The sequence below is a fragment of the Phyllopteryx taeniolatus genome, chromosome 16 (assembly GCF_024500385.1).
Source record: "Phyllopteryx taeniolatus isolate TA_2022b chromosome 16, UOR_Ptae_1.2, whole genome shotgun sequence".
NCBI lineage: Eukaryota > Metazoa > Chordata > Actinopteri > Syngnathiformes > Syngnathidae > Phyllopteryx > Phyllopteryx taeniolatus.
In genome coordinates, this window is record NC_084517.1 from 13203439 (window position 1) to 13227166 (window position 23728).

At 40.8% G+C, this 23728-nt stretch overlaps 1 protein-coding gene across 2 annotated transcripts; it reads right to left on the bottom strand.

The window, feature by feature from the left end:
* Positions 1 to 1549: 1549 nt before the first annotated feature.
* Positions 1550 to 22170, bottom strand: slc29a4a (solute carrier family 29 member 4a). 2 transcript variants are annotated; one of them, XM_061750332.1, is made up of 12 exons: positions 22028 to 22170; positions 18992 to 19356; positions 16872 to 17003; positions 16691 to 16804; positions 15913 to 16041; positions 13571 to 13645; positions 13192 to 13460; positions 10524 to 10644; positions 10244 to 10431; positions 8392 to 8632; positions 7891 to 8040; positions 1550 to 1664 (listed from the first exon to the last, which is right to left on the bottom strand). In XM_061750332.1, the coding sequence occupies exons 2-11, from the start codon at positions 19224 to 19226 to the stop codon at positions 7904 to 7906; spliced, it is 1641 nt and encodes a 546-aa protein (XP_061606316.1). In that variant the 5' UTR covers positions 19227 to 19356; positions 22028 to 22170; the 3' UTR covers positions 1550 to 1664; positions 7891 to 7903. The 2 variants fall into 2 exon arrangements, with proteins under 2 accessions (XP_061606316.1, XP_061606315.1); XM_061750331.1 differs by lacking the exon at positions 1550 to 1664 and having other exon boundaries at positions 4933 to 8040.
* Positions 22171 to 23728: the final 1558 nt, after the last annotated feature.

Consider the following 23728-nt stretch of genomic DNA (forward strand, 5'->3'; position numbering starts at 1 on the left):
GATTTCCATCAAAGTAGAAATACTGATGCAACTCTGGTACTAGAGTAAAAGTACAAAAGTAGGGACGACAGCAGCGCTTTGAGGTACGAGTTTAATTTGTTCCGAGACCACAGTTGTAACTCCATCCATCCATTTTCAACACCGCTGATCCTGGTTAGGGTCGCGGGGTGTTGGAGCCTATCCCAGCTGACTTCGGGCGAAAGGCGGACTACGCCCTGAACTGGTCGGCAGTCAGTCGCAGGGCACATATAGACACAGACAACCATTTGCACTCACATTCACACTGTCACCAAAGTCAGGCGAATGTACCACTACACCATCAGCGACTCAGTTATAACTCTTGTATTGCAAATCATCTTTTTCCATTGAAATGAATGAAAATGCCATCGGTCCGTTCCAGCTGTCCCCCATAAACAATAAAAAATTGCTGTAATGTGTATTTTAATGAAGAAAAATACCACTCCATAGTATAGTACTTTATAAAAACATACAGGAATAGCCTGACTTTCAAACAATTGTTTTTTTGTCACACAATTGAATGGCGATTGTGCTGCTCTTTGTGTGCCCGCCTTGGCCACCAGAGGGCAGTATATGACGGACAGATGGATAGACTTCATTGAGATGACTAAACTCCTCTCAGCTCATCAGTCATTAATGTCATTCTTTGCAGAGGATAAAGAATACATGACGTGACTCTAGACTACTGTTATATTGTCTACATGTGTTGCTGTGACCTTACAATGCTTGTATCTCAAATCTGCGCTTGCTACTCGAAGTAAAAATAAATAAATACATACATAAAAATGGCCTAACGGCTCGCATCTCAAAAAACTTAAAAAGTCGAGTCACTTCAATTCTTCAGTCAGTTATATACAATACCTGTTTTGCTAAATTGGCACAATGGGATAAAAAAAACAAAAAACAAAAACAAAACTGCACTCAAAATAGTTTCTCTCTGATTAACTTACAAAGTGTACGGAGAAGAAAAAATGTTTCATGGCAAAATCATATTTCAGGTCAGGTTTTTTTTTTTTGCATCCCGTTTAAATCAAGAGCTGGGTAGCGTTGGCTCGACTTCTCAAAATGTTCCCATAGGTTTGCTGACATTAAGAACCGTTCGCCACCTGTGTATTGCATTTGTAGCTTTACTCAGGTCCCATTTAAGTGGAGAAACAAAAGTAACTGTGTACTGCTGCCCTTATTTCGATCTATGTACATCCGATTTGAATACAATAAATACAGCAAGGTGACAAATAAATAAATAAACCTAAACATTTAGACTAGAATCTTGTGTCATTTTTCTGCATCTCCACTATTGAGCACCTTTGGTTTGTGTCCTGCTCATCCGCTGTGAACACGTGAAGTTGCACGAGTTCGTCACTGCGAGATAGCGAGGCTCGCTTCAAAGCTCTCCTTGTGGTCCTCCTCCAAATCCATGTCAGTGCAGGCGGCTGTGCGCGTGGACTCTGCGGGCCCGTGGGCCACCTGTCGCCCGCTTTGGGCACCGGCCAGGGCCGAGTAGTAGAGATCACTGGAGGATTCGATCATTTGGATGAGCATGAGGCTCCGGTGAAGGTGCTGTCCTCCTCTCTGGCTGCGAGAGTTGTGCAGTTTCCCCCACGAAGTGAAATAAATCCTCAAAGCCTGGGCGCTCACCTCCATGTCTGTTCACATCAATCCAAAACATCACTATCGGTATATTACCGGTATATTAAACTATCTTTAAATAAATAAATACATAAAAAATAAAAAAACAATCTATCTATCTATCTATCTATCTATCTATCTATCTATATATATATATATATATATATATATATATATATATATATATATATATATATATATATATATATATATATATTAAAAATCAAGCAGCATACCTTTATTGTCTGGCGAAATTTCCCATCAGTGGAACGTGTTCTTTCGCTTCCAGGCTTTGCGAAACGCGCCCGTTACGCCACGTACGCGACTACGTCACAAATGCAACTAACCTTTCAACTTTGAAGTCAAACTCACGCCTGTGACGTATCCGCGCGTCTGCGGGACAATGCGACACACGCACACAACAGCTGTGAAGGAAGTAACGCAACCATTTTATGTAAACACCCGTTTCAGTGTTGGCTTTTCACTTTGAAGTTGAACACGGGCTATGCGGATCACATTTTTTGAAAGTGAGAGGTACTTTGGGAGAGGTACTGATTAATACTAAGAGCTAGCAGTTTGATACACACTTCTGAAATAACAAATTGGATCAAATGACCTCAATTACAGGTTATTTTTTAATAATTAATTATATTCATCTATATGAAGACACTGATCATGTTAATGATTTCTCCCAAAAGTTATAAACAATCAATAACTACAGTATAGGATACAGATATACTGAAAGCAGAAGTTTACATACACTTACACTGCATAAAAGGACACATACCGTTTTGGATATCCTTCCACAAGCGTCTCAAATTAGTGGCTGGAAATTTGGCCCATTCCTCCTGACTGAACTGGTGTAACTGAGCCAAGTTTGTAGGCCGCCTTGCTCGCACATGCCTTTTCATGTCTGCTCATAAATTTTCAATAGGATTGAGATTAGGGCTTTGCGATGGCCACGCTAAAACATTGACTTTGTTAACCTTGAGCCACTGTGTAACCATTGACGCTCAAGTTTTAACTTCCTGGCTGATGTCTTGAGCTGTTGCTTCAGTATGTCCACATAATGTTCTTTCCTCATGATGCCATCTATTATGCGAAGTGCACCAGGCCCTCCTGGAGCAAAACAACCCCACAACATGATGCTGTGTGTTTCAAAGTTGAGATGGTTTTGTCAGGCTTGCAATCTTCCCTCTTTTTCCTCCAAACGTAACGATGCTCATTAAGGACAAACAGTTTAATTTGAGTTGCATCAGACCATAGGACATCTCCCAAAATTGATTTTTTCGCCCCTGTGTGCATTTGTGAAATGTAATCAAACTTTTTTGGAATGTTTCTTTTGGAGTAATGGCTTCTTCCATGCAGATTGGCCCTTGAGCCGATGTGGACGCTGAAACGCTCTTACCATCTTCAGACAACATCTCCACAAGGTCTGATTTTCTTCTTGGGTTGATATGCACATTTCAGGCTATCCGGTTCAGCATACAGGGTTTCGGAACAAGCCCGTCACTAATCTACGCCAAAGCAGAGGTAAAGTTGTAATTACCATGAAAAACACTTTTCGGCCATCAATATAAAATAATCAAATGAAAAGCAGCGGGTGCGGCGGTAACTGAGGGTGCCGGTCGCCATATCATCAGTTGGAAACACTTGATCATTGTCTTCTTCAGCCCTATGCTGCCCCCTACTGGCCTAAATTTAAAATGGTAAACTGTATTAAATCTTGATTAATGTTCTTATCCATTACAGTAAAAGCATTGAAATGAGTCACCTGTTAGATAATAATCCTCAAAAAGGATTTTAAGGACTTTATCATCGAAGGCTTTTGTTGGGGAGAAATGAAACTGTTGTCAATGAAGTATGTGGAGGGCCCCCATGACAAGGTTTACCTTGGGCCCCCAAATGATTAAATCTCCCTATATAAGTAAGACTTTGCTTATCACACGAAGCACTTCAAGCCATTAAGTCACCTTAATGCAAACATGTTGCAGCGAGAATGGACACCAGAGCGAATGTTAACACTTCTATATGAGCAAGCTAGTTTGTCTGAAAGAGGAGTTCAAATAGACTCAGATATATTGTGAGGCCAATGTGTTTGTTATGAATCACACTATTTATTATCACACATATTTATTTTTTAAGAATAAAAGGGATTTTGTCACTTAAGAAATTGTTTCCTTTTTTTTTTTTCTTCTTTTGATATTATAGATTTCACTAGGAAGTAGCAATGAAAATGTATATTAAACCTTTGGTGTAGTTACTTCCTTATTGTTCCTGCCACTAAAAGAAATGTCATTTAACAACATGATGCACACACATTGACAACAACACACAAGACAGCAGCAGAAAATATTCCAACAATTTCTGCAAAGAAATCAACAAGATGGTCTACAAATGACAGTTTAGACTCGTGTGCATATTTTATATGATGCCCCTTCTGCGTTTATGTTCACAAATGATTTGCTTAGATCCTACTGGGCTTATAGTCATAATTCAGTTGCTGAGTGACAGTTTTAATATGCATCTCCCAATTAAGTATGACACGACTGCCCATTTCACATGACCTTTTTATATTTATTTGACTTCACATAATTTTTTTAATGTGCCATACTGTCATTAAACAAGTCCAAATTGTTTGCACTTTCTCTGGCGTCATCATTACACTGTCCACAGCCACTAGGCGGCACATTAACATGGTATCCGGGGATATTTAGATGATGATGTTTATTTACAGTATTTTGGGTGCTCAGTGCCAGCCGTTAACAGGAACACATTTGATTTGCTGTTCGTCTGATAAATACATTTCCAATGCAGGTGTTTCTGCATTGTCTCGCAATACAAACGCATCCTTATGCCCACATTGGCATTACATTAACGGACATACAAACTTGAACATTTAGGTTTGAATCTAACGTCAGATAATATATTATGAAATGAATTATGAAGTTGCTGTGCTTTTGAAGTGCCCTTAAACGGTTATAAAGAGTTTCGTCTGAAAGGTTCAGACGGAAATTAGTTCACTTCCTGTTTATTTGCATAACACTACTGTGATGTTACAATACAGCTGCAAACTTAATTTAAATTGTAAAATTAATAGAACTCAGTTAAAATGCTCATGTACATTTAATGTTTCTTCAAATTTGGCCTGAATGTTTATTTGTTAAAACCAAAAACACCAAAACCCCTAACCACAACAATGAAAAGCAATCCACTGAACACATTGACCTTTTTCTTACAGTTAACACAGAGACTGCAATGAAATGCAATTGGAAAGACATGACACAATTTTGATAACAGATTTAATATCTTACTTTCTTGTATGCTCATTCCTAGTAAATGCCTGTCAGCCGTAGAGCTTTGCCGACATACAAAGTGCACTGCTTGTCATCGTTCCACGCACAAAGACATATATTCCACAAATACGCAAAACTGCTTCCAAGAGAAAACAAAACACATAATTAAATCAACACAGCTTGAATAAGACAATAAAATAACTGCAATTGAAAGGAAACCAGACAAGGGAAAAATTGATTTAGCAATATATCGTTTGTAATGTTCCTTAATTGAATGAAAGATATTTTATTAACTTTGCAAATTGGTTATGAGTGGGTACGATCATTCGTAGAGTCCATTTAAAGCCACACCCCTAAGGGTTGCGTCAGAGTTTGCGCCTTCCCTTACTGAGATTTGGTTAAAATTGACTAAACAGTGACAATCAGTTCTGATCAGAACCTGGCCAAACGACAGCAATGTATTTTTTCTACATTGATGACAAGTAAGAGGCCATTAGGACAGTGGGACAAAAATAATTTTGGTTCTAACAAGTCCAACTCAGGCTGTCCTCCACATGATGCAGTGCACTTGAGGCCTGCACTTTCCATTGTAACGTATAAACTCTCAACTCCACATTAGTCCCACTGATCCACAAGATTATTTAAAAAAATAATCCTCACGAAACACAAGAAAGGGGCTGCATCTTTATAAGACATACAGAAATAAACTAACAATAATATCGTTACCCCTGACATGTCAACATCTCCTTGCTGACAGTGACACTGTTGTTTTTACATTCACTCTTTTCTCAGTTAATAACATTTCTTGTAGATGTTTTTGGCACTCATTGTTTTTACCCCTCATAATGCAACATTGATCCAGAAGAACCTCCAAAGTGGAACACAATCGTTCTGTAGTGCTGATTGATTTCGAAACAAATTTTCCAATAATATAGTGAACACATTTTTTTCAATCTTCACAACAGGGGTCACCAACTCTTTTGAGGATGGGAGCTATTTATTTAATACTGATTAATCGGAAGGGTTACCAGTTTGATAGACACTTCTGAAATAACACATGATCAAATGACCTTGATGTTACTATTAATAATTAAAGATATTTATCTACTGTCTGTGAAGACTGATTATGTTAATGATTTCTCACAATAATCATCAACAATGATTTAAGCTAGGAAACAGATAAATATCATTATGCAACACTTCACAGTATTTCTGTAAATCTCTGCATTTATATTTCCAATTGATCACTTCTACAACAATCCTAGAAAATCACAATGTCCCATCACTGGTGAGCTATTTTCAAGAACAGGCCTGTAGGCATTTTACAGTATGTGCTCCATGTTGGTGACCCTTAATTTAGAACATGTACGTATATTAACTGCACAAGCAATATTTTAAGTAAAACCTTAGCATTCCTAATGGTCAAAAATAAAGAGAAGTTAACCACTGTGTGATAAAAGCTAAATAAAACCACTCACTCTTTGACACTTAATGGAGAGCGAACAGTGATCTTCAGAGCAATACTGTCACCTAGTGGCATTTTATAAGTCTGGTCAGAATTATTACGCAGACTGTAGTGCACAATAAGTGTGTATACGTTACTATCGCTTGGTCAAATTAATGGACTATTGTACTTAGCACTAGACAGACACTTCTATTTGCGATTCTATTGTCATCTCACTTTTCCTCTTTGCCATCATTGGTTTTCCTCTATGGTGGGATCACAAAAATATACACACAAGTCAAAGAAGAATCAAAACAATTTCATGTTAATCCTTCTGCGAGTCAGCCTTGACGTTACAAATCATCGGTTTAAACTCCAAGTTTGAAAACCAGAACATTTTGGTTGACTCCCAAATTGTACTACATTTGGGGTGTTCGACTTCGGAGGTTGCACTCAAATGGAGAGCATTTAAGCTAAAAAAAACAAAAACAAAAATTAAACAATAACAAAAGAAAAAACACGACACTCAATACACGAAGAACACGGTCGGTCAAAGATGATCAATACTGCTTTATGAAGAATTTACAGTATATGGTCAATGTTGATCCACTTTGTATGCCACTAATTTCATTAAGGTCGTGGGTGAGCCGGAGCCTTTCCCAATTGACTTTGGGCAAGAGGCGGAGTACACCCTGAACTGGTCGCCATGCCAATCGCAGGGCACATATACAGTAGACAGACAATCATTCACGCTCAAATTCACACCTATGGACAATTGTACAATCCTCAATGAGCTGATGTGCATGTTTTTGGAATGTGGAAGCAAGCGGAAGTACCCGTAGAAAACCTACGCGAGCACGGGGAGAACGTGCAAACTCCACACAGGACGGCCGAAGCCTAGATTCAAACCTCAGACTTCAGAACTGCGAGGCAGGTGTGCTAACCAGTTGCCCACCGTACTACTCCAACATTATTGTATGTAGTTGAATTTAAATTTGGTCAGCCTCCTACTTAAAAAATACCAAGTTAAGACAAACTGACCGAAAAAACAAAGTTGTCATTAGTTTTTTTTCGCGGGGGTGGGGTGGTGGGGAGCAAATGTCAGTTTGTGCTCTGTAATGTCCAGATTTCATCCAAACAGCATTTTAAGATTCATCTTCAACTCTTAGCTATTTAATTGTTTCCCCTCTGTGACCAACACAGCATAGTTTTACCTTATTGATTTCAGTTGTTGTTTTTAATGGTGCATTCAGGGACCGTGGGCACTAACCTTCTCCAGCTACACAAAAAGTGACATAGTAGTGAATGAATGCCATTTGCACAACAGTATGCAGAAACTAATTTCACAGCGAAACACTCCAAAGGACAACCACTGAAGAGTTCGTGAAAAAGTTCCCATCAACATCCTGGCTGGAGAATAGAACGATACTGTATGTAATGCTACATCGGTTCCTTAAAATGGGAGCGCGCCACCTTTTCCCGCTGCTTGTGTCGCATATTTACCTTGTGAAGACATTCAAAAGCCGGTAGTGTTGGCATGTAAGTTGTGCGTGAAGAAGCCTGACTGTGGAGGAGCGGCGAAGCTGTAAGCTGCGTACGCCACAACAGAGCCCACCATCAAGCCTGTCATGTAGGACACCGTCATCACGTTGCCTGCACACACAAAGAAGCCACATCCAGCCATCCATTTTCTTTACTATTAGGGTCACAGGTGAGCTAACTTTCAGATACTACAGTACATAGTAGTACATAAACTGTACGTGAGTATTTATTTTTTTCATAACTTTTGACTTTCACTCCCTACACCTGAAAGTGTTGAAAAAAAAGTTATAGTTGAATGAGAAAAAACTGACCCAAGCACCAGGAGAACAGACAAACTCTACACAGGAAGGCTGGAGCTTGGATTCAAACCCCGACCCTTAGAACTATGAAGCAGATATGCGAACCACTCACCCGCTCTCATTCACACAAGCCTGACTTGAATGAAATGTAACCCTGTCTTACCTGCCAGCTCCCTCTGTTCCGGTGCCACTTTTCCAGCTGCCTGAATCATGGGCACGGACCCAAAGTAGCCGTTGGTGACGCCCATGAGCAGGGAGAAGAGACACGGCCAGGCGGGGTGGGCCAGGGTGGGCGCGTGTGCCGGGTACACGCACATGATGAAGAGAGGGATGAAGACAACTCTCAGGCAGGAGAAGAAGAGCAAGCGGCCTCCAGACCAGTCGTAGGGCAGCGCTGCCAGGATCTGAACACACATTGACGCTTGATAAGTTTTGTTTTACTTCTTTACCAAAAAAATCTCACAGCACACCACCAAACAAAAATACTGAAATAATGATGATCTCAATATACACAGAAAAGTGACTTACTCAATGTGAAATCTGGCGTTTAACTGAACACAAAGCTGATATCTTTGTAGGTAGCCATGCCGTTTTCTGCTGGTCGATACACAGGTTTGTAGTACCTTCTGCCATCTAATGGAAGAGCATTTAATTGTTCTACCTGTCACTATACTTTGCTGACATAGCTAGATGAACAAATATATATTTGTAACTAACATTTTTTTGGGGATAAATTAAGTGAAATTGGAAAATTTCCCATGGCACAGCCGATGATCTCTCACAGCACACGAAGGTGCCGTGGCACCCGGGTTGGGAAACACTAATTTAATGAATGGAAACTAAGGACAATCGTGACAGCCAACATTTTCCAAAGTTGAAACTCAATTTGTTGCAAAGTATACGATATAACGCTTGCTTGCTTGCTTGCTTGATTGATTGATTGATTGGATACATTTTGATTCATTTGGACATAGGGTAAGCGGTATGGAAAATGGAGAATGGAGAACTTAGTTTTACTACCTGGCAGGCTAATGTTAACAATAGTACTAAGCTGTTTGTTTTTGACTACAATTATACAGTACCTATTATAATGTATTAAACCAGCATTCTGTCATGAAATGACTTATGAAAATGAATTTGAATATGAGGGCTTATGTGTCATTGCTGATAATGGAGGCAGCTAAGTGGAAAAAAAACAAAAAAACAACAACAGCTACTGTGAAGTGGAATGAATCCTGGGATGTACAATTCTTCATAATTAATGTTCATAAAATATTATCTTGGGCGCCAGGCAAAATCATCAACATTTTCTATTAACACAGTTGATTTAATAAAATACATTATGAGTATGGGCAGGTGGCACCCACCGTGCCCACCGTGTTAGTACATCTACCTCACAGTTCTGAGGACCGGGGTTCAATCCCCGGCCCCGCCTGTGTGGAGTTTGCATGTTCTCCCCGTGCCTGCGTGGGTTTTCTCCGGGTACTCCGGGTTCCTTCAACATCACAAAAACATGCGTGGTATGTTGATTGAAGACTCTATATTGCGTGTAGGTGTGAATTGGAGTGTGAATAGTTGTTTGCTTATATGTGCCCTGAGATTGTCTGCCGACCAGTTCTGGGTGTAGCCCGCGTCTCGCCCGAGGGTAGCTGGGATAAGCTCCAGCACGCCCGCGACCCTAGTGAGGATATGTGGTACGGAAAATGGATGGATGGATGATTACGGGCAATATGGTGTTTGAGCGGTTGCACATCTGCAGTTCTGAGATTCAGGGTTCAAATCTTGCCTCGGGATTCCTGTGTTGCATTTACATGTGCTTGCATGGGTTTTCTCTGGGCACTCGGGCTTCCTCCCACATTCCCAGAACATGAATTGAAGTGTATGTGACTATGAATGATTATTTGTCAATATGTGAAAATGGATGGATTACTACTCCTGTCACTACTGGTAATTTTAGGGGTGCCAAAATGGATTTAAGGGGTGACAAATGTAAACTAGCATCAGAGGCTCCTCACCTTGCCAACAAAGTCTGACATGTTGAAGGTGGCCATGATGAGGATGGGCAGCCACTCCCCTAAGGTGCGGTTCCTCATCTCTGACTCCAGGCCGGGGAACAGGCAGAGGGTGATGCTATAGGTCACCGCTATGGACACCATGTAGGCCCAAATCACCCGGGACACCACGTAACGATGCAAAATCATGTCTGTTTGGACAGGATGAACATTAACAAGCTTAAACACCCAACATAGAACAAGTTGAGCACATGAGATACATAATAAAAATATTTTAATATACCACGGACACCAGGCCAGGTTCTTCTGATCTTGCTTTTTGGGGCATCAAATCGGACATATGTCCCACTGACAAAGTCTTCAACGCCATCTTCTGCTGTAGGCGGCCCCATTCCACCATTCCCCTGATGAGAGATAAAAAAAACAGCTTGAAATTGTGCATGTTTGCCAATTTGGCAGACCGGTTTGCGCCAAGCTGCACGTTCCGGCACATTGAGGGTGTGTCCTTAGAGATGCGCCTGGCGGGGTGACAATTTGAGTGGTCTAAAGTTACGCATGCTCAGACCACATCTAACTGAATGTGCAGGCTAAACCGCTGGTCTAACACGATTTTGGTGAATTTGATCGGGGCACAGGCAGACAGATACTGAGCTCACGGATGTACATATTTAAGTCACCAGTGGTTATCACTAGCTCATTCTGTAGACAATGCTCACATTGTCAGTTGCCACATCATGGCCACTGAAGTGACAATGCTCCACTCATGCAGAGTGAGTGCGCCACATTTAAAGGGAATGAGAGGATTTCCTTTAATTGGCACCAAATAAAATTGGCTGTAAACACACCCACAGAGGTGCAGTCCGCCCACTTTCGGATCTGCCAGGCTGGATTGGTCAACGAAACACCCGCCACACCAGATTTACACCGGTCATGAAAATACGGCCCTTTGTATCATCATCATGTATGAAATACCACTGAGAAAACATTTCTGGCCTGTTTGCTTTCTTCTTTTAGTCACAGAACATGCTTGAGAAAAAAATGTACAATGAAATGTTACAATTGTGAAGTTGCAACTTGTCACTGTCCAATGAAAAGAACGTACCTGCAAAGTTTTTTTTTCTTTTTATGCAAAAAACTAAGTACATGTATAACTTCAAATTTCTAAGAATTGTCAGTGAATGAGGCTCAAAATGTTGTCATTTCATTTTTGAAGGATGCAATTTATTGACACAACACCAGAGGAACAATAAATCACAGTTCATAAATATATTATCTTACAAGGGTCTGTATTTTTCTCGTTCATTACAACGACACCATATTGGCTGCATGCCTTCAGTTTATTACGGCTACAGCTATTAGTCGATCACTGCGAGTGACTGCAGGTTGACGTCAACACAAACGCACACACACAGGCGCACACACACAGACTAATCCATTAGTTGATTAAAGGGTCTTGGGAGCCAGAAGGAACCACTCCTCCTGATTATAGCCATAATGTGAAGCACTGCCTTTGGTTCCCCTGGCAACCAACACAAAGAACTCCCCGAATCATCCCCCACATGCAGAGGCAATACGCACACACACAAACACATATGCACGCACGCACCCACTGTGAGTTAAACAAAAGTGGGATGTCCCTCTCACACAACAGGACAAATGCACAAATTTAAAAAAAGGATAGCCTGAGGTAATGTGGGGTCTTTAGAAGGCTGTACACGCATGCACACTCGTGATACTCGTGACACTCGTTTCAGCTTGTCCACAGGTGCAAGATGTTGCTTCAAATATAAAAAGCACTTGTTATGAAGCTTTCTTCTCCTTCCTCTCTGACCTTCTCATGTTTATTCATGAGGATGCTTTTGCTCCAAGTCCTCACCTCCTCCTGGTATCAGAGTATCAATCATGCAGGAGGCCCCAAGCCCTCACTTCTACATCTTAAAAGCGACATCTGTTTGTCTGTTTTTTTTTTTTTTTGCGCAGCAAATACTCCAGCGCACCACTCAAGTGACACTCATTTCTTGCTCCCTCTCAGCGTTCTTCCACCTGAGCAGCAACCAAAACGTAGCTGTAGTATAAATTCATTATTTTCTGAGACAGCCTTCCCTGCCTTGCGCAGATAAAGAGATAAGATATGAAAGAAAATAAATTGGTTCAAGTAGTAGTCTCTTTTTGTAGCTCCATCGTATATTCTAAATCAAATAACCTGATCGTAATATTGTACCACATTAAAGGGAAAGTTTGGAATTATAATTATTAGTAACAATAGCAAAAGGATGACGCGCTGTGGCGACCCCTAACGGGACAAGCCGAAAGGAAAAGAAGAAGAAGAAGTAACAATAGCAAACAAAAGAAAGAATTGGACAAATCCCGAGACAAAACAAGAGTAAACCTTGTAGTTGCTTTTTAGAGGTGGAGGGAGAGAGGATTTAGAAGCAACAGGCAATTAGCAACATTTCTGCTTTTTGATTGTACATTCTCAAAAATGTAACTTGAACCGATAACATTTAGTGTTATAGTTAACACTGTATTACGAATAAATCATGCTAATATTGTAGCAGGTGTGGCTAAAGTTGGCCTTTTCCCAGTGCTAATGCTAGCTTAGAATTGCTAGCGCTGCTAATTTGTCAAAGCTTTATGTGCGTCCTGTATGACTATTTATCTTTATCTATGCCAGTGACGTAGAGTGTCAAGTAGAACAACTGAATGCTCGTCCATGAGCTGGCTGAAGTTACAATTAACCTGTGTATCCTCCTGCTCTCATTCACACACGAACCTTCGAATAATAGCTTTGTGTGTAACTAAACAGGCCCAGATTTTGTGAGTAAATTGAGATGAGATCACTTTATTTCAGTAGATACACTTTGTGACAAATATTTTTGTTGTCATATGTTCCTCGGCTTGATAAAAGTTAGGAAACACTTCTGGAGCGTAAACGTAAGGCTACAACTTACAAATTTAACCTCCTCCGCAGTGACGTCATGATGAACCCTGTAGCCGGTGGAGTTGCCGTGGGGGTCGTGGCCTTTGCCCGGAACTTTTCCCTGGGTGTGGCTGGTGTAGTAGCGGATGAACCGGGAGCGGCGCACCAGCAGGTGAAGAAGGAAGCACATCATTTCCATGCCGATGGAGATGAGGAAGAAGATGAGCGTGTTCCTGCTCTCGTCTGGGATCAGCAGCTTGGTGAAGATGCGCGAAAAGGAGATGATGACCCCGGCAGTGCCTGGACGAAGAAGAAGAACAATGTTTAGATGTGTAGCGACACTTTAGAGAGGAAGATAAAGACCATTGTGCAACAGTGGTAAAAAAGAACACAGATATTTTTGAACTCACTCTCTCCAGTCATCACCCCTTGTGTGTACCTCTTGGGCAGCATCCCCATGTAACCATAGAAACTGGACTGCTGCACTGGAAGTGGATGAAGAAGTAAACAATAAACAGTAAACAATGGTGTTAACAGTCAACCAGTGGTGTGATATGTATTTGGTACTTGGGCCTTCAGTAGGAATTTAGTCACCTTAATCCACCTCTCAATGCTACCGCTGTCATGTTGCAAATTACATAAACCATTAAAGCGCAATATAACAGCTCGCAACTATGCCATGTCATGTACAGTACATTATCTGGAGCAGTTCAGAATCAATATTTACAGTGCCGTGAAAAAGTATTGGCCCCCTTCTCAAATTCTTATATTTTCGCACAGTTTCCACACTTTAATGTTTAAGATCAGCAAACAAATGTAAATATCAGACAACTGTAACCCAAATGAACTTAAAATGCTGTTTTTAAATGGTGATTTCATTTAGTAAGGAAAAAAACTATTCAAGGTTACCTGGCCCTATGTGAAAAAGTAATTACTGCCCTTGTAAAATCATGAATTCATTGTGGCTAATCACAATCACAATTTTTGGTTAATTTTCACTGATCACACCCAAGTCTGATTAACTCCAGACCTGTTCAGTGAAGAAATCACTTAAACAGAATCTGTCCCTACAAAAAAAAAAAGTCGACCAAAAGATCCAATCAAATTCCAGAACAGTCGAGAAATAAAGTAATTGACATCTATCATTCTGGAAAGGGTTACAAAAGCCATTTGTAAAGCTTTAGGATTCCAGTGAACATTCGGGAGAGCCATTATCCTCACGTGGAGAAAACATGGAACAGTGAACCTTTCCAGGAGTGGCCGGCCTACAAAGATTACCCCAAGAGAACAGTAATGACTCATCCAGGAGGCCACAAAGGAACTCAGGACAACTTCTAAACAACTGCTGGCCTCCCTTGGCTGTAACAAGTTTTGCTCTGACCAACCAGTCAGAGGATGGAAAAATACAGACATAGCATTGAGGGCATGGCAACACACACAATAGAGGCTGAAATCTGATTGGACAAAAAAAAAAAAATAATAATAGTAAAAAAATCTACATACACATACTACAATCAGTGCAGCCAAGAGAAATGCTACAAAGCGAAGAGAAAAGACTGTTGGGAATAAAATATTACAATTTCACGGAACAAATATCAGAATTTAGGTTGTAAATGTGACTTGAGTTTTTCTGATAGTGGTTTAGGCCAGGAGAGAAGGCCTCCGGCAGTCAAACACATGTAACACGTTTGCTCACATGCTGGAGCGACTGTTGAACTACAAGCCTAAATAATACAAGCAATTTAAAAATGCGTTGTATTTGTATCATTTTGTTTACATGCAAATAGGATGCAGTGGTTGTTTCAGCAAACAAGTGTTTTAATGAAACATCAAGCACACACTCAACATTATTTAATATTCATAAGCAGCCGTCTTTTCGATCCTGTCTGATGACTAATAAAGCATTTTCAGTACCTAATGTGTTAGTTATGACTTTTTGACATTCTTTAACCACACAAGTGATGGCATGACGGATTTTTAGCTAATTTACTCTAAAAATGATGGATGTACTTTATGCATGCATGATAACTGACTGGGTGGAAAATGGATTGGTGAATTAGCCAGTCAAGGGTCCTTCCATCTGACACTTATGCTGACCCAGGTTTGAGAAGTGTGTATATAGCATAACGTGTATTCATACTGTATATTGTTGTCAGTCCACTGCTGATAGCTAATCTTGCTATTTTAATTCCCAAGTCGTTGTATAGTATTGTTAATCCATGTATCGTTTCCACACGCAATGTCACTGCTTATACTTGCTTTTTGCTGCTTTCTGTTCACATTCACAGCTACATACAATATATAGTGTCCATAGTATAATAAAGTAATCTGGTTATATCATGTTTATTCACGTATAGTCACTCAATTGTTGATTATTAATACTGCTGATGGTTTATTTCATTCTCAATTGCTCTTAAAGAGATGACTTATTGACACATGCCGCATAAAATGTTGGTGACTATTCTCACTGTTGTTCACATTAATTTTTGTACTGTACGTAGTGTCTATATACTCATGTGCAGTTAGCATAGTATTCATTAATGTGTACAGTTGGCACATACACTGCCCAGTTTTATTGCCTGGTGTAAATATGTGCATAGATATTTGGGATTTAGTATGATTTGAGTATTTTTCTTGCATGCTGCTACTGTCCACGTGGTTCTATAAAATGCTAATTTCCCTGTTGTGGGACAAATAAGTGTATTATACGGACGGATGGATGGATGGATGGATGGATGGATGGTTTGCTTACCTGTACATCCAAAGGCAACTACCCCCACCGAAACCAGGTTGATGATATAGGCTTGACCGGTAGTAAATTTTGCCAACCAGACATCAAATACGCTGACAAACACCAGAGGACCCAAAGCTAAAATGTAGCCTGCACAAAGAAAAACAGATACATACATCATACATATGTCAAGACAAACATCAACTGGAAGCCTCCACACTTTAATTTGGGCTTTATTAACCCGAGTGTTGAGCACTCTAGACTGGACGTTTCCTCAAGGATTCAAGTGGAGTTCATTTAGGCTGCAGAGGGCACCGTGGTGCAAAACTAATATGGGAAGTGTTATTTAATGTTTTGTTTTGTGATAGAATTATTTTATTTAAATAAACCATTTACTAAAAGCATCCTACTGTATAGAGTTGATCTGAAAATGTTTTCATCTCCCTTTGCAAATTATATTTATTTGCAAAGTTAACTGACCAAACAAGTACAATTTAAGCAGCTCAACAAAGCTAATATTACAAGGCGACATCGATTCAGAGTTATTCTTTATTCTTTTAATATTTTACACCATGTCGGCATGCAGGTGGACACCAATGTGAGAATTTCTTTGTACAGGGCAAACATGTTTCCTGACCGTTCATATGATAACAAACACATTGAATCTTGAATCTAATTGCGAGTAGCAAGAGGTGCACCTTTTTCCTTTCACTGCCTCCGAGTGGCTTCTTAGTTTGATGGAGGTTATCAGAGAGATGTTCTGACAATCGGAATTGTTTCTCTGTAATGTGTGACTCACCCACAGTGATTCTGGTGTGCATACTGAGCCTCTCCACCAGCACATTGTTGAGGAGGACGGCCAAAAGAGCCACCAGGATGTACGTTAGACTCATGTCAAACACGATGGACGTCCCTGGAAAATGTGTTTGCATTACGTTCTTACAAGTTGCAGTCACATTCACACTGATGTATGCTTGTACCTCTGAACTTGTGGTGAAGGTAGTCCACATCTGTGATGAAGCTGTTGTAGGGCAGCAGGAACCCCACTCCAGCCAATAGCATTGCAAAGTAGATGCCATGGTAACGGTCGTCAGGGATCGGCTCCTCAAAGTCTGAGCGTGAAGGTAGGAGACGAGGGTTATTAATGATGAGAATATGAAATCACGAGCTTGGGCCTACACACCAGATCTTCATTAAAGCTAATTAAGATGAAAGATGTACACGGGAACAGACAATCTTCTGTTTGTCTTCTGTTTTTCTGTGATGCCGTTTTACGATGTTGAGGTTTTTGTTATCATTTATCTTCTATAGTTTATCCACATGAAAAAAATATTTTGTTTATTCGATTCCCATTAGGATAAGCAACAGATTAAACATCTGCATTTAACAACTCCTGTAAATTCATAAACTTTGTCCATGTTATTTATTTATTTTACATGCAACATTATTCTCTTAAAATAAAGTTGTTAGGTTTTTAATACAAGTGAAAAAAAAAAAACTTAGGGGATTTTTGGGGGCTGTAGACCAAAAGGAATCTTGTTCTTCCTCGAACTCCTGTTAACAAAAAAATGCTGATAAAAGCATAACTTTCTTTACGGGGTAATAAAAACAGTACATGTACAATGGATATGAAGTCAACACACCTCAATTTACGTGTGTGTGTGTGTGTGTGTGTGTGTGTGTGTGTGTGTGGGTGGGTGGGTGGGTGGCTGGGTGGGATGGTGTTCCACTCCACCAATAAGCAATAACTGACAGCTAGCGGTGGTGGTGGTGTAAGGGAGGCAAATGGAGGTTATCTGATTAGTGTGGCATCTCTGCAATGTCATTGAACAAGCAACACTGCAGTTTCCTGTTAACAAGGTTGTTCCTTGACATTGGCACATGCTCATTTGTGTCCTTCTTAAATTCTCTGATATTTAATGACTGGGGTGAACAACTAAATTGAAAGAGAGTCTCCTTTAATATGTCCCCCAGATTGGTATGGCTTCACTGCATGTCTGTGAACCGTATTGAAATAATCCCAAATTTACTTTATGGGACTAATAAAACAAAGCACATAAAATGTCTTGTTTTGCATTATCAGCCAAACACTCAGAGAAGTGGGCCTTGGAGCCCAGCTTAATTTGAAATGTGAGGTCACAAACTCTTCAAGTCCACAACAACGAGGACATGAAAACAATCCGGTTGGAGATTTTGTAATGTAATGAAAATTAGCATTGTTTGGGCTTACTTATTAAAAAGCAACATCTTTCTGAGGTGTTCGGTGTTAATCTTACTGTACGACCTAACCCTTCCTATGTGTTGTGCTATGGTGTTACTTAATATACCCAGCCATCTTCACCCTCATTAGGGCTGCGGTTGAGCTGGAGTTTATCCCTGCAAACTGCAGGCAGAATGAGGGGTACACCCTGACTGGTTGCCAGTCAATCAATGGGCACATGAATACAAACAACCATTTACACTCACATTCACACCTACAGTATGTACAATTTAGTCGTTAACCTAACATGCATGTTTTCAGGATGTGGGAGGAGGTCTGAGTACCATGAAAGCAGATGCAGAACACGCACGCTCCATACAGATGACGTTCCAACAGAGATTCGAACCTGACTTTGAGGCAGATGTGCTTACCCCTATTCCACAATACTGCGTTACTCAAAATACAATAGTCACTAACCTATAGGTTCCCATGAGAGTTCCTTGGGATTTCATACGAAAAATAATGTACGGTAATTAGTAGGAAAATGTGGCATTTAACGTAAAAACGTATATTCATAAATGATTGTTCACGGCCAATGTCTTTGCCATGTTTGTTAAATGTTTTGAACTAGGATTTCGGTTTAAAAATGTTATGCGTATATTGCTGCATATCATCTGGTTTACTCGTAAACAATATCTTTGCACAATTTCATACTAAATTCTTTTAACAGTGCATTGAATGATATGATTGACTGGCTAGCAGTCCAGGCGAGGCTCCAGATGACCCCTGAATCTGGGCGAGATAAGCAATGGAAAACGGGTGGAGTACAGTTTGAACAATGACCCCTACTTGACTTCAAAATAATATGTTATGTGTCTGCACAGTCAGATAGTCACGTACCAGGCTCAGACAGCGCCAGAACTCCTCTCTCCGGGATGCCTTTGCTGATCTCTTCCTCCTCAAGCTGGTAGGAGTCAAAACTATAGCTCTGCACCACTCCGCTCTCTCGTCTGTCCCTCCATCCCTCTCTGCCTGCATCCCTCCATCCGGCTCTCCCTCCATCCTTCCACACGTCCCTCTCCTCGGGAGTCTGCGCCGGGGTGGGCCTGCGACGCTCTGCTCCCACCACGTCCATCTTCTGCAGCCAAGTCCGACGCTCGCTAGACACTTTTGGGAGTGTGCATGTTGCACTCAATTCCCAAGAGACACCCTGTTCCAGCAGCGGGTGAGGCAGAGAGGCAGGTAATCTTTAGACGGTGGAGGAGCTGCAAGGACGGTGAAACCATGGGAACCAAATGTAAAAGATGTTTAGGTAGAGAAGAAGAGACATCTGTCATAAGCCTTAATAAATGTAGACAGCGTCAGACGAGACAAGGTTATACGAGATGTGCAAGCTCAGTGTGTGTGTGTGTGTGTGTGTGTATGAGAGAGAGAAGCCTATTTACTGAGTTAGACAGGTGACAAAAGATGCATGACTGTGTAACAAGCCAACTGAGGTATATGTGATGCATTCAGCAAAGCATGGAAGCATAAAAGCGAAGGAGAAAGTGTGTTATAAATTAAATATTGAGCTACAAATTAACGGTGTGATGTGAGTATTTGCACTTTTTCCCTTTTCTCTTTTTACTTTTCACACAGGAAGTCGATCCAGTGTATGTATATGTACATATGCTGAGACTATTTGCTTTTTTGGTGGATACAGTATGTGGGAAGTGGATATTATGGGGAGAAATTAAGACACGAATGCAAGGTTCAACAATTAAACAAAAGAACAATAAGATGAATTTAAAAAGAAGGATGGACTTTGGGGTCAACGCTGCTTGCTGTGCTTATGTTACAAGAAGTGTACAAAAAGGCATTTTAAAAACAACAAAACACTTTTAAGCAGTTTTTTTTTTTTACATAGCATAAACTGTTAACTAGTCTTGGCCTCATAATATTTTTCCAGAGATGTACAGTATGTATGTGCATCCATCTTGAACACATTACATTGACTTTGGCCATGTTTCACATTCCGAAGTAACATTTACTTGATTAAGGCAGACAGAAGCTAAATGAAAGCGAGTGCAGATTATCCAGTCTACAGTTTATTACCTGCAACAAAATATAATGTGCACACACAACACCCCCACCCACAGCATCCAAGTACCGTGCCAGTATAGCAGCTGGGCTCCATCTTTCACTGGCTCTATTTAGCTGAGGACCGTTGAGGAAACCATTACATGGCCGATGTGCGGCATTGATGTGAGACATGCTCTTCTGTGTCATGTACACGCAAACGCTTGCGGCCAGCTGCACAATCCACACAGTAGCCACTGTGCATTTGCAACCACACTGTGCAAAGAGTACATACTAAACCACGACATAACCTGAACCAAATGACATAGACATGTGAGCAGTAACAGGCATGCATCCATTACTCAATAGCAGTTGTCCTCATTAGGGTCATGGGTGAGGTGGAGTCTATCTGAACTGACTTCCCGAGAGGTGGGGTACACCCCGGACTGGTCGCAAGCCAATCACAGGACACATATAGACAAACAACTGTTAGTCTTCAAGGAAGCCTGAGTGCAAGGGCAATGGGTAAGAAGCACAGGGAGAACACGCAAACCTCAACAAACAAAAGAAGAAGCAAGAAGGCCACATGAGCCAGGTTTCAAACCTGGAACTTCTATACTGTGAGGCAGATGGGTTAACGCCTTTTTACTGTGCTGCCCCCGTAGCATAAAGATGATATGAATGATCTATTCCAACCTATCAGCGGTGTCGGGCGGAATCTCCATATCTCCAAAAGCCTCACTTTAAAAAAAAAAAAAAAAAAAAAAAAAAAGGCATCTTTGTTGAGCCGTTAACATTGCATCGTCAAAGAGAGCCAACCATTTTCAACACTTTATATTGGTCAATAATTTAAAAAAATAACATACCCACATAATGACTGACCAATTGTATTGGTTTGTGAAAAATATGAAATTGACCAAATTTGGACATGCGAGGTTTCAGCTCAACGCCACCGATATGCAACCACCATGCGGAGAATGTATTATCTGTTTTTAGCATACATCGGTGGAAACTGCTAAATTTGTGACACGTTTTGAGCTTTAGAGCCAAAACATTACAATCAAGTGCAAAATCTTCGTTTAGGCACGCTTTCTAATAAGACTAGATATGTTTTGATTTATTCATATTTTCATTTGATTTTGTACATTTTGTGGTTCTCTTATTTTATGACTTGCATTTTGATTATGTGATGCAGACATTGCAGAGTCCTTTTTGTGAAAAGTGCTGATTAAATAAGATTAACCAGCTTACTGACTGACTTACTTACAATTTAATGACATCAAATAGAAGCTCTGCATCATCAATGGTACCTTTCCAAAAATAATAATAGGTGTATTTCAAACATTTTTTCAAACCAAACTACAACCACAAAATGAGCATACTGATGCAAGAATACCTGACGTACTGTACAAATGTAGTTATAATATGTCACATACAAATGACAACAAAGCCATCTTGAAGCAGCCACCATTGAAATAAGAGGTCATGTTAGGTTTAGTCCCCGGGGACGGTGTTTGAGTTAAAAGCTGTTTACTTGCAGGTGGAAGCCATTCTAATGACAACCGAACGAGGGCGCTCGCGAGCTTCTTGGTTTAAATTAAAAGGCAAGCCTGTGACATTAATGAAACCCAATCGAAGATCTCGCAGGCTTTTTTTTGTTTGTTTGTTTAAATGCGTTTTAGCATGTGCCGATGTGTTTTTGTTGTTTGTGCATATACGCTTAACTGACCAGTGCAAAAGATGATTGCTGTTTATTTTCTCATATTTTCTACCCAGTCTCTCGCGCTCCCTCCAATTATTCTCCCTTCGCTTATTGTGCTTTATGACCCCCCGCCCCCCTCCCGCAAAAAGGCAAAGACAATACCAACAACAGGTTACCTTTGTGCCGTTGGTACCCCCCGTCTGACCGCCCCTTCTCGCCGGCCCTGGTGGGTCCTCAGTTGGTCTCCATCCAGACGGAGCCTCGCTCCTCCTGACGCAGCATCCAGCGGCTGAGGAGGAAGAGGAGCGCGGTTGGATGGGTGAGGCGGAAGGGAGAGAGAGAGAGAGAGAGAGAGAGAGAGAGAGAGAGAGAGAGAGAGAGAGAGAGAGAGAAAGAGAGAGAGAGAGAGAGAGAAGAGAAGAGAGAGAGAGAGAGAGAGAGAGAGAGAGAGAGAGAGCTTAGCTGCTTCCTCGCTGCAATTCCTGAAACAAGCTCTTACCGCAGCTTTAAATCATATGTGCATTTGACATTATAGCTGAATTTGCCAACAAAACCTTTACAAACAACCAACTATGCTTAAATTTTTTTTTTTTTTTTTTAAAGAAAAACACTGATGCGTTGGGGGCACTCAACACAATGCTGTCACTGCAGTTTGTGTCACTTTAATCAATCCTTTTAAAGATGTTAATTGTTGGAGACTCCGCCACGCATGCATATGTTGGAATATGTCTTGAAAGGGGAATAATTTGAGACGCATTCAAGCATTTGCGCTAGATTCGCTTTTAGTCTTTGATTCAACATTTGTTTATTCATTATGTTTTAACTTCATTATTGCAGTCACACCTTGCATAGCCATGTTTTAAATATATGTCCGTCTGTCTATCTTTCTATGAAAATTATTATAATTTTTTCATTAAGATATTACATTACAACCGAGAACTGTGGTTTTACACTAGGATGTTTAAAAACAAGGTAAAGGTTGCTGTTGTTTTTTTTTGGATCTCTGAAATTTTAGAGGCACTGGGATTCATGTTAGGGGTTGGCAAGATTCATGTAACTGCTTGGCAAGACAATAGCAAAGTGAATGTTGACTTATGGGCACGGTGGGCGACTGGTTAGAGCGTCAGCCTCACAGTTCTGAGGACCCGGGTTCCATCCCCGGCCCCGCCTGTGTGGAGTTTGCATGTTCTCCCCGTGCCTGCGTGGGTTTTCTCCTGGCACTCCGGTTTCCTCCCACATCCCAAAAACATGCATGAATTGGAGACTCTAAATTGCCCTTAGGCATGACTGTGAGTGCGAATGGCCCTGCGATTGGCTGGCAACCAGTTGAGGGTGTACCCCGCCTCCTGCCCGATGACAGGTGGGATAGGCTCCAGCACACCCGCGACCCTAGTGAGGAGAAGCGGCTCAGAAAATGGATGGATGGATGTTGACTTACATAATGTTACTCTACCTGTGACTAGACTACCTCAACTCACACGCTAATAAGTGAAGAAAGGAACGATGGCGAGAGAGAGATAGAGGCAGAGGAACAGCAGGGGTCAATCAGGTGAAGAAGAGAGATGAAAGCAAAGAGAACAGGTGCAGATGTGCAGATAGAGAGATCAAGGGAGGGAGACAGATGGAGGGAAAGAGGAGGAAAAGGAGAGTTTATTTGTTGGGTGATGAAGATGAAGAGTTGAAAATCTGCAAAAGATGGGAGAGAGGAGCAAGCCCGCAGGTATTACGGGTCTGTTCATGTGGCAAGAAGATTTGCATGCAAAACTGTGCAAAGGTCATGGGTTACCATTAGCTTTGCTGTTCAATGACATTTCTCAGACAAATATTAAAACAATACATACAATATTAAATATTAAAACAATACATACGAGGACAGA